This window comes from Podarcis bocagei, assembly GCF_964188305.1.
Source record: "Podarcis bocagei genome assembly, chromosome: 3".
Classification (NCBI taxonomy): Eukaryota; Metazoa; Chordata; class Lepidosauria; order Squamata; family Lacertidae; genus Podarcis; species Podarcis bocagei.
This window is the reverse complement of record NC_138127.1, coordinates 106401919-106417383: the sequence shown is the minus strand read 5'-3', so window position 1 is coordinate 106417383 and position 15465 is coordinate 106401919. Positions and strand designations below refer to the sequence as shown.

The 15465-nt window shown below is 47.2% G+C and overlaps 1 protein-coding gene across 3 annotated transcripts in view; it reads left to right on the top strand.

Moving 5' to 3' along the window:
• The window catches only part of LOC308584016 (uncharacterized protein), a 59305-nt gene extending 43954 nt beyond the window's left edge, over positions 1-15351 (top strand). Inside the window, exons 1-4 of one of the 3 annotated variants that reach the window (XM_081188639.1) lie at positions 4525-4895; positions 6417-6540; positions 12143-12316; positions 13556-15351. In XM_081188639.1, coding sequence (XP_081044765.1) covers positions 4785-4895; positions 6417-6540; positions 12143-12316; positions 13556-14802 — 1656 coding nt within the window. In that variant the 5' untranslated portion in view covers positions 4525-4784 and the 3' untranslated portion in view covers positions 14803-15351. Of the gene's footprint in view, positions 1-4524; positions 4896-5009; positions 5651-6416; positions 6541-12142; positions 12317-13555 lie in introns of those variants that run through there. The other 2 variants (XM_081188640.1, XM_081188641.1) reach the window with 2 other exon arrangements.
• Positions 15352-15465: the final 114 nt, after the last annotated feature.

Here is a 15465-nt window from a genome sequence, read left to right as displayed (position 1 = left end):
TCCAGCAATCAAAATGTCATCAAAAAATGGCAAGACCCCCGGCAGACCTCTTAACAGGCGTTCCATGAGCCCTTGAAAAATCCCTGGGGCCACACAAACTCCAAATTGTAATCTGTTAACTCTGAACACCCCTTTATGAGTGACAATAGTCTGTGCTTCCACTGATTGTGGGGTTACTGGCAGCTGTTGGTAAGCTTGTGCCAGGTCAATTTTGGCAAACACCTTGCCCCCAGCCAGTTTAGCCAAAAGATGTGATACGACTGGAATGGGGTATGAGTTTCCCCTGAGTGCCTTATTGATAGTGCATTTGTAATCTGCACAGATCCTGACTTCCCCATTTGCTTTAAGGGGCGTGACGATTGGAGTCTCCCACTTAGCAGAGTCCACGGGTGAGAGAACTCCCTGCTTGACCAATTTATCCAGCTCTGCTTCGATCTTGGGTTGCAGTGCAAATGGCACTCGCCTTGGTTTGAGTCAGTTGGGGCCACCCCAGGGTCCAACTCGAAGTTAACTGGGGGCCCTTTATAACAACCCAGTTTTCCATTAAAGAGACCAGCAAATTCTTTGCATAATGCCTCACTCATCTCAGGGCAGGTTTGGATTGAATTAAGCCCTGATATACTCAGTCCCAGGGCGGGGAACCAGTCAGTGCCCAGGAGACTGGGGCGACTGCCCTTTGCAATCACCAGTTTGAGTACAGCCTGTTTGTCCCGGAACTGTACTCTCACGGCACACATTTCCATAACATGGATGCGGCCCGCTGAGTATGACTGCAAGGTTGCCGGGAAGGGCTCCAGAGGGGGCAACTTACCCCTGGGGAAGAATGTCCTCGCTGTCTGGTCCGACACGATAGTGAATCCAGATCCGGAGTCCACCTCCATGTCGCACTGCTGACCCTCAATCTTCACCTTGACTTGTGCCTTGCCTTGAGCTGGGAACTGCACGACCCTCCCGTTGAGCTCCGTTACGTAGTGGCAGTCCTTTAGAAAATGGGTTGCTGTGGGCAGTCTGCGATGCTCCAGTCTAGGTGCTCCTGTCGCTCCCAACGCCGCCGATCTACAGACCCTGGTGATGTGACCTGTCTTCCCGCACGTCCGGCACATAGCATCCCGGAAACGACAACTCTTCCGCTCATGGTTTCCGCCACAACCTGGGCACCTGCCTCGGCGATCTTTGTGCACTGTGCAGGCCTGATGCACTGACTCAACCCCACGGACTGGGCTCTGGCTCGGAGTAGCCTCTAGCTCGTCCATGGCATGCGCAACTTCTATCTGTGGCTTAGGGGCCTTGCGACTGGCATCAAGCTCCTCTCTTTCATAATTCTCCATGGTGGTGGCCTCCTTCAAGGCTGAAGCAAGGGTAACCTCTTCTTTAGCCACGATGTGTCTTCTGGCTTTCTTGCTGCTCAGACCACCGATAAACCGATCCAGGAGAGTCTCTTCCAGATTTTGGAAGTCGCAGTGCTGAGCGAGCTTCTGCAGTTCAGCCAGAAATGCAGATACAGACTCCCCAGCACGCTGCTGCCTCTTATGAAACTCCATCCGCCAGGCCATCTTGGTCTCAGTAGGCGCCAAGTGGCTTGTTAGGCAGGCAAGAATATATTTGAGAGATGTCTCACTTAGCTTCGCTGGAGCAAGCAATGCCTTGGCCAGCTTGAAGGTCTCAGGCCCACAGTAGCTCAGGAATGTGGCCCTTGGCATCGGTGATCCCTTGAGCCACTGCGAAGAACTCGAAGCGTTCGACGTAGTCTTCCCACGTGTGGGGCTCTGATGGCTGGAAGGGCTCCAATACCCTTGGGCTCTCCATTGTACTGTGGGCAGGGTCGTCTTCTCAGCTGGCCAGTGAGTCTTGTTCTTAGCTGCAATCCGGACTCTGAGGCAGGGCTGCGTTTAACCGCTCCTCAGCATTCCGGATCCCACCTTCGTCGCCAGTTGTTGTGACGTGGGGTTTGTGATTTCAGCTCTCTTGACATAATATGCTGGAGACAGTTCTCTAGTAACACTTCTTTATTAAAGCAAACAAGACTGAGGTCTGAGGAGGGGAAAGCTACATTTATAGGGACAGGGGACTAGCTAGAAAGGATACATTTTGGAGGGAACAATATCAGGCAATCACAGTCCTGCCTTTTGGAGGAAACCAATAAGACAGAGGATCCAAATACAGCAGCTTAAATGAACCAATAGTAGCTGTACCCTCTGGAACCAAAGGCAGTTACTTTACCCTAATGCAAATACAGACAATAATAATACAGATATAAAATCCTTTGACTCAATACACAACAGAGTTTGGCTTTGCTGAACTCAGAGAGTTGCAAGCAAAGAACCAAGTACTTGCAGATTAAGCTACATCGTGCAAGAGAGTGTATTCAGAAAGGACTCATTCAGGTGTCCTACATGCCAGGAAATGAAATTCCTGCTGATCTGTTGTCTAAGGTTGTTAACAGAGAACAACTAAAGGTTTACGTACAAAGGTTACAATTGGGTGAACCACAGGTACTACAGGTTACACGGAAAGGGGGAGGATGTTAGGATATTTCCGTTCCACCTTTAAAGGGAGCAGGCTGTGAGTCACAGAGCCTGCGTATTTCCTGTTCACAGGATGTTTATGTTTTCTATTGCTTTCGTTCTCTCTCTCTGTCGAAGACACTGACGCACAGTCAGTTCTTTCTTTGTTCTGATCAACGCTGAATAAAAGCTTGTAAATAATGCTCTCCTGAGTGCGACTTCTGGCTGTGCATTATCTGCTGATAAAAGGTGTGTATGAGCCCTGGAATGAGGCAAGATATTTCAGGAAACTCGTGTCACTAAGCGCTCATACTGCGTGACTACGGGAGATCGATGGATCGTCCGGCAGCCGGCTTGGGGGCCATGATGGACTTAATCTCCCTGGCAGTATCCCAACAGTGTACACTGGTGTCAGAAGCAGGGACACATGATCTGAACCACCGAGGTGCACCTCATATTCCCGGCTGATGTTCGTATACACCTTCTCAAGAGTATTTTCTCCCCTTTTTGCACACTCAATGTGCTGATGGGATTTTGGGAGTACTGCCCTCACATCTGTGTGAGTGAAGTCCCCCACAATAATCCGCGCTGCCTCAGGGTATCTGCTCAATGTAGCATTGATGTTTTCATGCATACTACTCATGGCCCTGCAGGCATTTGCAGTTGGTGCTACATAAAAAAACTGCAGAGATAGTGCAGGATAGTGCGCACCCCGGAAATGATCTCTTTCAGCTTCTGCCTTCTGGAAGAAGGTACAGGGTTATAAAGACTAGGACTAGCCGCCTGAGAAAAAGTTTCTATCCAAATGTGATTTTGGTTTTAGATGTAGTGTAAGGTAGTCTCCATGAGAGTATATTGTATTTAATTATGGGGTATCAGAGTTTTTAGGGGGCTGACCAGGTTGGGATAGCAGGCTTGTTGGTTTTTGAATGTCTGATGTACATTTTTTCAATTTCGTTGTTCTGTATGGGACAATGACAATAAAGATTATCGTATTGTATTGAGACTCATCTGGAAAGTGCCATATCATGTTCCTTTCCCCACTTGCCAGGAGTCTGAGCTCCATTTGGGGCTCCTCCTTCCACACCCCAAGGTTCCCCCAAAGCCTTGGGGAAGGAAACTGAGGCAGGCTCTACTTCCTCCCCAGGGCCCTGCAGGGGATTCAGGGTGGGGGCCCTGTCTCTTCCTCTGGCCATGGCACCCGCAGGAAGCCTTGGAAGAAAGACAGGAGACCCTCAGCAGAGAACAGCCAAGTCCGGTTCTTCTCCGCAATGGCTTCCTCTTCTGAGGCTGAGTCTGGGCTGGACTGGGAGGACCCCAGTTCAGCCAGTTTCCTGGAGTCCCCCCACTGCCTCCTGAGACCCGCAGGGATCAGGAGTGGGAACGACTTTTCCTGTTGAACTACTGCCTGAGGGGGAGGAACAGATGTCTTGGCCCATTTGGGGGGGGGGCAAGTGAGGGCCATCCAGAAAGGGCTCCTGGGACCCCAAGGGGCTAGAGGGGGAGTCTCCAGCCTCGTCTACGGAACAGCCCTCTTTCCCCTAGGCCTGCAGGTGGAGCCCTTCTCCTAGCACTGACTCTTGGGGTGACCAAGGATGCTGCTCCAGGGGTCAAACTCCCGAGGGAACCCTCCACCTTTGAGGGGATAAAGCCCTTACTACTACCACTACTGTTATTCTCCTCCTCCTTGGGCCTCCGAAACAGAGAGGGCCTTTCCCTCCTGGCAGATCCCTCAAGGCCGCTTGCCTGGCATCTCCCAACGGAGAGGCCTCCTCCGTGGGGCCAACATGGCGGGGAGAGAGGCTGCCCTGCGGAGGCCAAGCCATCATGGCAGGAAGGCGGCTGACGGCCAAAGGTGCCGCCCTCCTTCATTCAGGAGGAGAGACCCCGAGAGCGTGAGACCCCCGAGGCCCACAGGGGAGCCATGGCGTCTCTGGGAGCGCCTGGGGCCTCTGGAAGAAACAAAATGGCGTTCCCGCCTATTTGGGAAAGGGCGGGAAACGCCTTCTCCTGGCCCTGCCGTCTCCCTGGGCTCCTAAACGGCCTGCCTGGGCCTGGGGGGAATCCAGCTGCCCCCAAACAATGAGGGGAAAGAGGAACAGGAAGAGAAGGAAGGAGAAATGAAGGATAAGCTGGGAGGGGGAGCAGCCATGAGGGAAACTCAGGGGGAAAACTCCCTCAGGAAAGGAGAGGAGGAGGCCCAGGGGAATCTGAAAGGGGATTGGCCAGCTGCCCACTGGAGAGGCTTCTGATTGGTCCAGCCCTGCTCTGGGGTGGGAAATGGGGTCTCCTGCCTCCATGTGGTTCTGGGAGCCCCGTAGAAACTGGTTTTCTGGCAGGACACGCATGGAAAGGATGGCAGGGGTCCCTCTTGCTTTGAACTGGAGCCTGGTACCCTCTCTCCACCATCCTGGTCTTCCCCTTTTCCCCCAATAATTATTATTGATTTGCCCCCCCTGAGCAACCCGAGCCCCCCCTCCTGGGCTTCCACACCTGCCCCCCCCCCCCCCAGGATCGCGTGTGCGTTTCCTTCCTCGCCTGGGACACTTCCTCCTCCGTCTCTTTTCCTGGAATGAAAAGCGGCTGCAGAAGCAGAAAAATCCACTTGAGGGCGGGGATTATTTTCGGGAGGGGAGGGGTCTCCCGGCTGGGAAGCCCCCCTCCATCTACCCCCCCCCCGCTGAGCTGGAGGGTGTTTTTTGGAGGGGTGTCTTGAGGGAGCCATTTCTGAGCCCAAGGCACCTCCTGCCACTAGGCAGCCCTTCGCCTCTTCTCCCTCCCAGCCTTTCCTTGGGATCCAGGAGCCTCTATGTTGGGGGAGAGCCAAGGGACCCCCCCCCCCGTCTCCCTTGCAGTTAGTCTGCTTGGATGTGGGCACCTTGGGGCAGAGTCCTTGACCCAGAGAGAGAAAGAGGGAGGGAAGGGGGGGCAGCCCCTAGAGCGCAGGCGCAGAAGCAGGAAACTGAAGGCAGGGAGAGGGAGGGGCGCGCTAGGCTTTGTAAGGGTTAAATGGAGCAGAGCTGGATTCCTAGAGAGGACGGGAAGTGAAGGGGAGGGGGCAAGGTCCTCCAGAGCTGAAGCCCCTCCCTCCCCGCTTTCTTCCCTCTCCTTTGCAAAAGCTTCCTTGGTGCCCCTCCTGGAACCCGGTGAGTCTCCTCTCTCTTCCCCGGGGGTCCCAGGGCTGCAGGGAGGGGGCATCTGTTCAGATCATGCATGGTGGGGAGAGACCCCCAAGTCAGGGAGCTGAGGGTCCTCCCTTGTCCTCTGCCAAGCCAGGGAGGGGCTACCTCGCAGGAGGTCCGCTGCCCTGTTCTTCCTTGGGATCCAGATGCTGCCTTCCTTTTGGGGGAGGGCACTTTGGGTCAAGAAGATAAACCCCCTTCAGATGGAGGGAAAAGTCACATTTGTGAACAGAGGCTGCAGCCAGACGGGAACATTTGCACATGGGGGGAGCACAGGGAGAAGAAAAGCCCTTCTGCATCTGCAGCAGCACAACCGGACCACTTCCTCTGTCCCAGATGCAACAACTCATGTCTCTCCCCCAGATCTCACTCCCAAAGACACACACTTCCATGGTCTCCTAAGACAGATGGATGCCAACCAACCAACATTCCCTCCCCTCCCCCTCCTGGTGCCCCTTGAAGTTGGCTTGAGGGCATTGGGAGGGTCCACCCCACCAGATGAAGAGAGAGGAGGTCTTTCCATCTGGAAAATGGGAATGCTTGCAAAGATTTACTTGAAAATGAGTGCCATATAGATAATAAAGTTATTATTTTGGAATCATTTTGGAATATGGAATTGCCCCACTTACACAAAGATTAATACTCATCATTTAAATACACAAGAAAATTGTTACAGAAATGAACAGAGCAATTTGCAGACGATCATCTTTATGCTCCCTTTTTCTCTTAGGGTCCAGTGTGCTTTGAAGACGTAGCTGTTCCTTTCACAGAGGAGGACTGGGCTTTCCTGGATCCTGACCAGAACTCTGCAGAAGGAATTCAAGGAGGAGAATCGTGGGATCGTGGCCTCTCTGGTAAGGCTCCCTGCTGGATCATAAGATCAGTTTTGAAATTCCATACAGATCTCTGAAGGACAAACCTCCCCTATTTTTAGGGAGCCCAATAGCGCCACCTACAGCATCTGAGATGTTAACACACCCACAACTCTCCTGGAATGGAAAACTCTCAATAGGAGATGTATCTCCTGTTCTGTCTGGGAATATTTTTCCACCAGTCCTGACTTTTCAAACCATAATGAGGCTGCTCTGAGCTGAAGTTGTAGGAAACTTCATGAAGAATTAAGGGGAAAGATAGCATTGACCTGAAGTAGTTACAAAATTTATGGTCTCTCCCCGAGTGCCAGGGACCCTCCTCCACAAAGAGCTTTTTTTGTTGGAATTATTTCTTTTTTTCCAATTTTTGGCAAATAATTGGCAATTAATGTTCTCACTGCCACTGTGGCGTAAAGAAATACTTCCTTATTTTCTTTTGGTATATCTGCATCCAATATTCCCAATAAAAAGGCTTCTGTTTTGGGGGCAAAATTTTGTTCAAATGTTTTCTTTAGTTCTTCATACACCGTATCCCAGAAGCCCTTGATTTTATCACATAGCCACCACATATGCAGAAGTGTCCCCTCTACTTGGTTACACCTCCAACATAATTTTGATTTTCTTTTATACATTTTACATATCTTGGTTGGTGTTAAATACCATCTATAAAACATCTTTATCAAATTTTCTATTATTGCCTCACAAGCCGTAAAATTCCAACTCTCCTTCCATAATTTTTCCCATGATGTTAATTGAATAGGTTTACCTAAATCCATATCCCATTTGATCATTACTGCCTTTACCTGTTCATTCACATCCTCCCACTCCAATAAGATTCCATACATTTTAGAAACTACTTTTGTTTTATTTTGTAATAATTCTTTATCCAATACTGAAATTGCAAAAGCCTTTTTCTTGTCAGCTTTGAAGACCTCATTTATTTGGTGATACTGGACCCACCCTGTTAGGTGGTGTTTATTTCCACCCTCAGTTTGGTCAGACTCATGCTGGTAGCTTCGAGAACACTGTCCCACCATCTAGTCCTCTGTCGCCCCTTCTCCTTGTGCCCTCCATCTTTTCCAACATCAGGGTCTTTTCCAGGGAGTCTTCTCTTCTTTTGAGGTGGCCAAAGTATTGGAGCCTCAGCTTCAGGAGCTGTCCGTCCAGTGAGCACTCAGGGCTGATTTCCTTCAGAATGCGGAGGTTTGATCTTCTTGCAGTCCATGGGACTCTCAAGCGTCTCCTCCAGCACCAGAATTCAAAAGCATCAATTCTTCGGCGATCAGCCTTTATGGTCCAGCTCTCACTTCCATACATCACTACTGGGAAAACCATAGCTTTAACTATACGGACCTTTGTTGGCAAGGTGATGTTTCTGCTTTTTAATATGCTGTCTAGGTTTGTCATTGCTTTTCTCCCAAGAAGCAGGCGTCTTTTAATTTCGTGACTGCTGTCACCATCTGCAGTGATCAGGGAGCCCAAGAAAGTAAATTGTCTCACTGCCTCCATTTCTTCCCCTTCTATTTGCCAGGAGGTGATGGGCCCAGTGGCCATGATCTTCGTTTTTTTGATGTTGAGCTTCAGACCATATTTTCACCATCTTTCACCCTCATTAAAAGGTTCTTTAATTCCTCCTCACTTTCTGCCATCAAGGTTGTGATATTTCTTCCGGCAATCTTAATTCCTGCTTGAGATTCATCCAGCCCAGCCTTTCGCATGATGAATTCTGCATATAAGTTAAATAAACAGGGAGACAATATACAGCCTTGTCGTACTCCTTTCCCAATTTTAAACTAATCAATACTTGCATATCCAGTTCTAACTGTAGCTTCTTGTCCCACATAGAGATTTCTCAGGAGACAGATGAGATGATCAGGCACTCCCATCTCTTTAAGAACTTGCCATAGTTTGTTGTGGTCGACACAATCAAATGCTTTTGCGAAGTCAATGAAGCAGAAGTAGATGTTTTTCTGGAACTCTCTAGCTTTCTCCATAATCCAGCGCATGTTTGCAATTTGGTCTCTGGTTCCTCTGCCCCTTCAAAATCCGGCTTGCACTTCTGGGAGTTTTCAGTCCACATACTGCTCAAGCCTGCCTTGTAGAATTTTAAGCATAACCTTGCTAGCGTGTGAAATGAGCGCAATTGTGCGGTAGTTGGAGCATTCTTTGGCACTGCCCTTCTTTGGGATTGGGATGTAGACTGATTTTCTCCAATCCTCTGGCCACTGCTGAGTTTTCCAAACTTGCTGGCATATTGAGTGTAGCACCTTAACAGCATCATCTTTTAAAAGTTTAAATAGTTCAGCTGGAATACCACCACTTCCACTGGCCTTGTTATTTGCAGTGCTTTCTAAGGCCCATTTGACTTCATTCTCCAGGATGTCTGGTTCAAGGTCAGCAACCACACTACCTGGGGTGTACGAGACATCCGTATCTTTCTGGTATAATTCCTCTGTGTATTTTTGCCACCTCTTCTTGACGTCTTCTGCTTCTGTTAGGTCCTTTCCACTTTTGTCCTTTATTATGGCAATCTTTGTACGATCTTTCATATCTCCAATTTTATTGAACAGATCTCTGGTTTTTCCCATTCTATTGTTTTCCTCTATTTCTTTTCATTGCTCGTTTAAGAAGGCCTTCTTGTCTCTCCTTGCTATTCTTTGGAAATCTGTATTCAATTTCTTGTAGGTCTGCCTTGGATTCATATCAAGATCATTCTATCATTTTTGAGATTGCATCCCAGTACAGCTTTTGCCACTCTTCTTGACTATGAGGGCCACTCCATTTCTTTTACGGGATTCTTGCCCACAGTAGTAGTTACGATGGTCATCTGAACTGATTTTGCCCATCCCTGTCCAATTTAGTTCACTGATGCCCAGGATGTCAATATTTTTTCTTGCCATCTCATTTTTGACCACATCCAGCTTACCTTTCAGCTTTGGCCCAGCCACTTCATCAGCTCTGAATCTACTTGGGTGTAATCTTTGACGCCTCCCTTTCCATGGAGGCGCAAGTTACAGCAACAGCCAAGGCGACATTTTTCCACCTTCGCCGCATCAAGCAGTTGGTCCCTTACCTTTCCTGCCCCGACCTGGCCACAGTGATCCATGTGATGGTCACCTCCAGGCTTGACTACTGTAATTCGCTCTACGCGGCTCTGCCTTTGAAGCTGTCCCAGAAACTCCAGTGGGTGCGGAATGTTGCAGTGAGGCTCCTCACGGGTTCTATGCCATGGGAGCATATTCACCCTGTGCTTTTAAAGCTGCACTGGCTCCTGGTGGAGTACAGGGTCAGATTTAAGGTGCTGCTTTTGACCTTTAAAGTCCTTCACAGCCTAGGACCCTCGTACCTACGGGACCGCCTCTCCCAGTATGCCCCATGGAGAGCCTCAAGGTCCATAAATAGCAACACCCTAGTGGTCCCGAGCCCTAAGGTAGTTAGATTAGCTTCAACCTGAGCCAGGGCCTTTTCAACACTGGCTCCGGCCTGGTGGAACGCTCTGCCTCATGAGACCAGGGCCCTGCAGGATCTGATTTCTTTCCGCAGGGCCTGTAAGACAGAGTTTGGAGCAAACAGCACGGTGACCTAGTGGTGGCCGCCTGGCCTTTGGCTTGGAGCCAATTTGATTCCCTCCCTCCCTCTCTCTTTTCTTTTCCTTCTCCTCCTGCGATGAGGGTACATTTTAATATTTTAATGTTTCAATATTTTAATGTTGTATTTTAATTTTGTTTTTAAGTTGTAATCATTCAACTTGTTTTTTATTAATGCTTGTAAGCCGCCCTGAACCCGGCCTTGGCTGGGGAGGGTGGGGTATAAATAAAAATTATTATTATTATTATTATTATTATTATTATTATTATTATTACTTGACCTCCGCTCTTCTTCAGTAGCATGTTGGACGCCTTCCAACCTGAGGGGCTCATCTTCCAGCACCATAACTTTTATATGCCTGTTGTCTTTGTCCATGGAGTTTTCTTGGCAGGGATACTGGAGTGGCTTGCCGGTTCCTGCTCCAGGTGGATCACGTTTAGTCAAAATTCTCCACTATGACCTGTCCATCTTGGGTGGCCCTGCACAGCTTAGCTCATATCGTCTCTGAGTTATTCAAGCCCCTTCATCACAACAAGGCAGTGAAAGTGGCCCAATTCAATTCCATAATTTTCTTTCCCCCAGTTATTGCTTCCTGAGGTGAAATCCACCAGGGGCTTTTGAGTTCTAACACCACTTTATATTTTTCCCATACTCTATATATCAATTTTCTTATTATATGATTAAAAATTGTTTTCTTTCCATGTTTTAATATAATTGTCTTTAAATAGGTTGGTGTTTTCATTTGTCAGCCAGATTCCCAAATACTTGGCTTTATTTACTATTTCCAATCCTGATATTTTCTTTACTCCTTCTTTTTCTTGTGTTGACATATTTTTTGCTAGCATACTAGTCTTATTTTTATTTAATTTAAATCCTGCCACTTGCAAATTCAAGGATTTTCCTTATTATTTTTGGTATGCTTTCCTCCAGATTTTCAGTAGTTAGAATTAAATTGTCTGCAAAGGCCTTCATCTTGTGCGACTTCTTCCCCATTGTTAGACCTTTTATGCCTTGGTCACTCCTTGTTGTCATTGCTAAGAATTCTAGTACCGTAATAAAAAGTAGAGGCGAAAGGGGGCAGCCTTGCCTGGTCCCCTTACTTATTTTAAATTCTTCTCTTATTTCACTATTTAGTATCAATTTGGCTTTCTGATTTCAATATATTGCCTCAACACCACTAATAATATTTTCTCTGAGTCCTGTTTTTTCTGTAGTTTTTTTCATGGAGCTCCAAGAGATGTTGTCGAAGACCTTTTCCATGTCTATCAGCATCAAAATGGCTTTTTTATCTGATCTTGCTTCTAAATATTCTAAAATATCAATTATGTTTCTCATTTTATTGTGCATGTGTCTGCCTGGTAAGAAGCCAGCCTGATCTCTGTGTATTATTTCATTCAATACTTTTTTAAAAAATCTCTTTGTTTGGGTATCAGTGTGATAAATGCTTCTTCAATGATTTTGGTATTCTTCCTTCTTTTAAAATTCCGTTAGTACTGTTCCATTGGTTCTGATAGTATATCTTCTAACTTCTTATAAAATGCCGCCGATAATCCATCCGTTCCTGGGGACTTTCCTATCTTTGCTTTTGAGATTGATTGCTGCACCTCCATCATCGCTGTTGGTACATTTAGTTGTTCTATTTTCCAATCTGCTATTGTCGGGAATCTATTTTGTGCTATGTATCATTCCATTTCCTCTTGGTCTTCTTCTTCTGCATGGTAAAATTTCCTATAGTAATTTAATTTTTCTTTACATATTGCTTTAGGATCTTCAATTATTTTTCATTTCTCTATTACTCTCTTTTTTCTTTTTTTTTCTTCAATTGCCATGCAAGTAGCCTACCTGATTTATTGGAACCACTGGAGAGGTATAGAAATGGGGCTTTTGTTCGGAAGGGGCCGCCCCATTTGTGCTTCTCCAGGGGCAGGATAATATCTAGGGCAGGAGAATCCCTGCAGGGCCTCTGAGGCTCCCTTTCCTTCTTCCTCTCTCCCAGGACCCTGCAGCTTCTTTTGGCTCCTTGACTCCTCAGGAAGGATAAAAAGGACCGATCCTGCAAACCTAGTGAGGATGGAAGGGGGAAGATGGACGGTTGACCTGGTCAGGTTGTCTCCTGCATCGCTCCCCACAACTTCTGAGTGTTCCCTCCCAGGGACCTCTGAGAAATCTGGTGAGTTCCAGGAGAGTGGAGATGGGGACCTGGATGGATGGAGCCAGAGAGGTATAGGGGCTTGCTCAGCTAGGGGGTGGGGGAAGGCAGGCAGACAGGCGGATGGAGATGGAGACGGGGAGCACCTTTTCGGGCTCCCCCACCTGTCTGCCCCTTGGTCATCTGCAGGCAATTTGAGATAGGAATAGGTCACAGCTCCCCGGCCACCACCGCTCAAAAGGTCTAAAACCAGTTCTGTGATCTGAATGCCCTACCAATGTCAGACAACTCACTGATCCCGCTTTGCAGTTTGAATGCAGATGGGGCCTCTGTGTGTTGTCTTTTTCTTTTGGAATAACTTTTTATTTGCTTTTAAAAACAAGGACCATAGGACAAATAAATGATACAAATACATAGAGTAAGTCTTCACATGCCATTTGCATATCAAACATAGCGGAATAATTTTGCAGGAATATCTGTAACATATGGTTCATCATTAGTGGTCGGTGTATTAGTTCTGGGTTCATGAATTGGTTTGAACTGAGTTATAGTCACTTTTCCTCTTCTGCTGCTAATGAAACAATACAGAGTTGGTCTCCTCATGGACATGGGAGGGGGGTTCAAAGAGAAGAAAGTGATTTACGTATAAATATAAATTTAGACCAACCAGATTGAGGCAATAGCTGACAGGGAGTGTTCAGGTGAAGATGTTGCTGTTTGTTTCACAGACAAGGTGTGGACGTTCCATACATACCAGTATGTGATGAACTTCAACTCTTTGGCTGGAGACCAACAGCATCTGGGATTCTAACATCCCCCACTGTGAACCCAGAATGGAGGGATATCAACTGCTTCCTCTGTGAATGTTCTTCGTCTAGTCATGCCTTTTAAAACAGTGACCAGGATTCTCTGAACCACCCAGGCCTTCTTAAATGCCGGCTTCAGAGTTTTTAGGGAAGTTGATGTAAATTGTGTCAGGCTTGTTGTTTTTGCTTCTGTTTGCATTTGATTGACCAAAGAGATGACTGACTTTGGAGATGGAGTGGATTCCAGGATTGAGCCAGAACAAGATCCATTCCAGATAAAAGCCAAGCAATATGTCAGTAAATACCAGCCAACAAAGGCAGTGAAAACTATAGAAAGGCCCCACATCAAACTATTTTTTGTTCTTCCTCTATCACAAGCATTCATTAACTTTGTTCAATGATCTGGAGCTCCATTTGTTCTTGAGGCTCTAATTCACTTCTCTCTTCATTGCAGATGGTGATGAACTAGATGGGAAGAACAAGGGGGAGCACAACAGAATCCACATAGTGGAGAAGTCATATAAATATTCAGAGTGTGGAGAGAACATCCGTCGGAGCTCCCAGTCCACCTCCCGTCAAAGAAAGAGCTTCATTCAGAGGGATGGCCTTCCTTCACATGAAAGAGCACAGAGTAGGGAGAAACCCTATCAGTGCTTAGAATGTGGGAAGAGCTTTAATCATAGCTCACATCTCACTTCCCATCAAAGAATTCATACCGGGGAGAAACCCTATCAGTGCTTGGAATGTGGGAAGAGCTTTAATCAAAACTCACATCTCACTTCCCATCAAAGAATTCATACCGGGGAGAAACCCTATCAGTGCTTGGAATGTGGGAAGAGCTTCAGTCAGAGGCACAGTCTCACTTCCCATCAAAGAATTCATACCGGGGAGAAACCCTATCAGTGCTTGGAATGTGGGAAGAGCTTCAGTAAGAGGCACATTCTCACTTCCCATCAAAGAATTCATACCGGGGAGAAACCCTATCAGTGCTTGGAATGTGGGAAGAGCTTCAGGCACAGTACTACTCTCACTTTGCATCAAAGAACTCATACAGGGGAGACAGGGGAGAAACCATATCAGTGCGTCGAATGCGGGAAGAGCTTCAGGGAGAAGGCCAGGCTCACTTTGCATCAAAGAACTCATACAGGGGAGAAACCGTATCAGTGCGTCGAATGCGGGAAGAGCTTCACGGAGGGGGCCAAGCTCACTTTGCATCAAAGAACTCATACAGGGGAGAAACCGTATCAGTGCGTCGAATGCGGGAAGAGCTTCACGGAGGGGGCCAAGCTCACTTTGCATCAAAGAACGCATACAGGGGAGAAACCCTATCAGTGCTTTGAATGTGGAAAGAGCTTCAGTCAGAAGGTGAATCTCACTTCCCATCGCAGAATTCATACCGGGGAGAAACCCTATCAGTGCTTGGAATGTGGAAAGAGCTTCACTGATAGCTCCCATCTCACTTGCCATCTTAGAATTCATACAGGGGAGAAACCCTATCAGTGCTTGGAATGTGGAAAGAGCTTTAATCAAAGTGCACAACTCACTTCCCATCAAAGAATCCATACCGGGGAGAAACCCTATCAGTGCTTGAAATGTGGAAAGAGCTTCAGGAGGAGCTCCAATCTCACTTGCCATCAAAGAATTCATACAGTGGGGAAACCAAAAAATATTAAGCAACCCTTACAAAATACAATTGTATAGAAAAGAGAAAGGGGGGATTTAAACTAAAGATACTGTTTATGACATTTATATCATATATATCATATCGTCAACACATAGAAAGGCAGGCTCCCCCACTTCTCCCCTGCGTGACCCCCTCTCCCCCCCCCATCCCACCCAGAGAGATCCTTCCCTGTGTTCCCTCGGACCTCCAACTGTCCTCTTCCTGTGTGTGTCCTCCTAAATTCAAAATAAAGGAATCTTAATATAAAATATTAAAAATACTAAAAAATAGATGATGATCATTTATTGCTACCCTTCCCATCTGGCTGGGTTTCCCCAGTCACTCTGGGCAGCTTCCAACAAAATATTAAAATACAGTAATCCATCAAATATTAAAAGCTTCCCTAAACAAGGCTGCCTTCAGATGTCTTCTTAAAGTCTGGTAGTTGTTTTTTCCTTTGACATCTACTGGGAGGGTGTTCCACAGGGCAGGCACCGAAAAGCAAACTCCCATCTCCGTCTGAAAATTATCTGTAGCAACAATTATTCATAATTTGCAATCCAGAATAAACCCAGCTGTATTTCGTATATAGTGGTGTAGTGTTTAAGAGCGATAGATTCGTAATCTGGGGAACCGGGTTCACGTCTCCGCGCCTTCACATGCAGCTGCTGGGTGACCTTGGGCTAGTCACATTGCTTTGA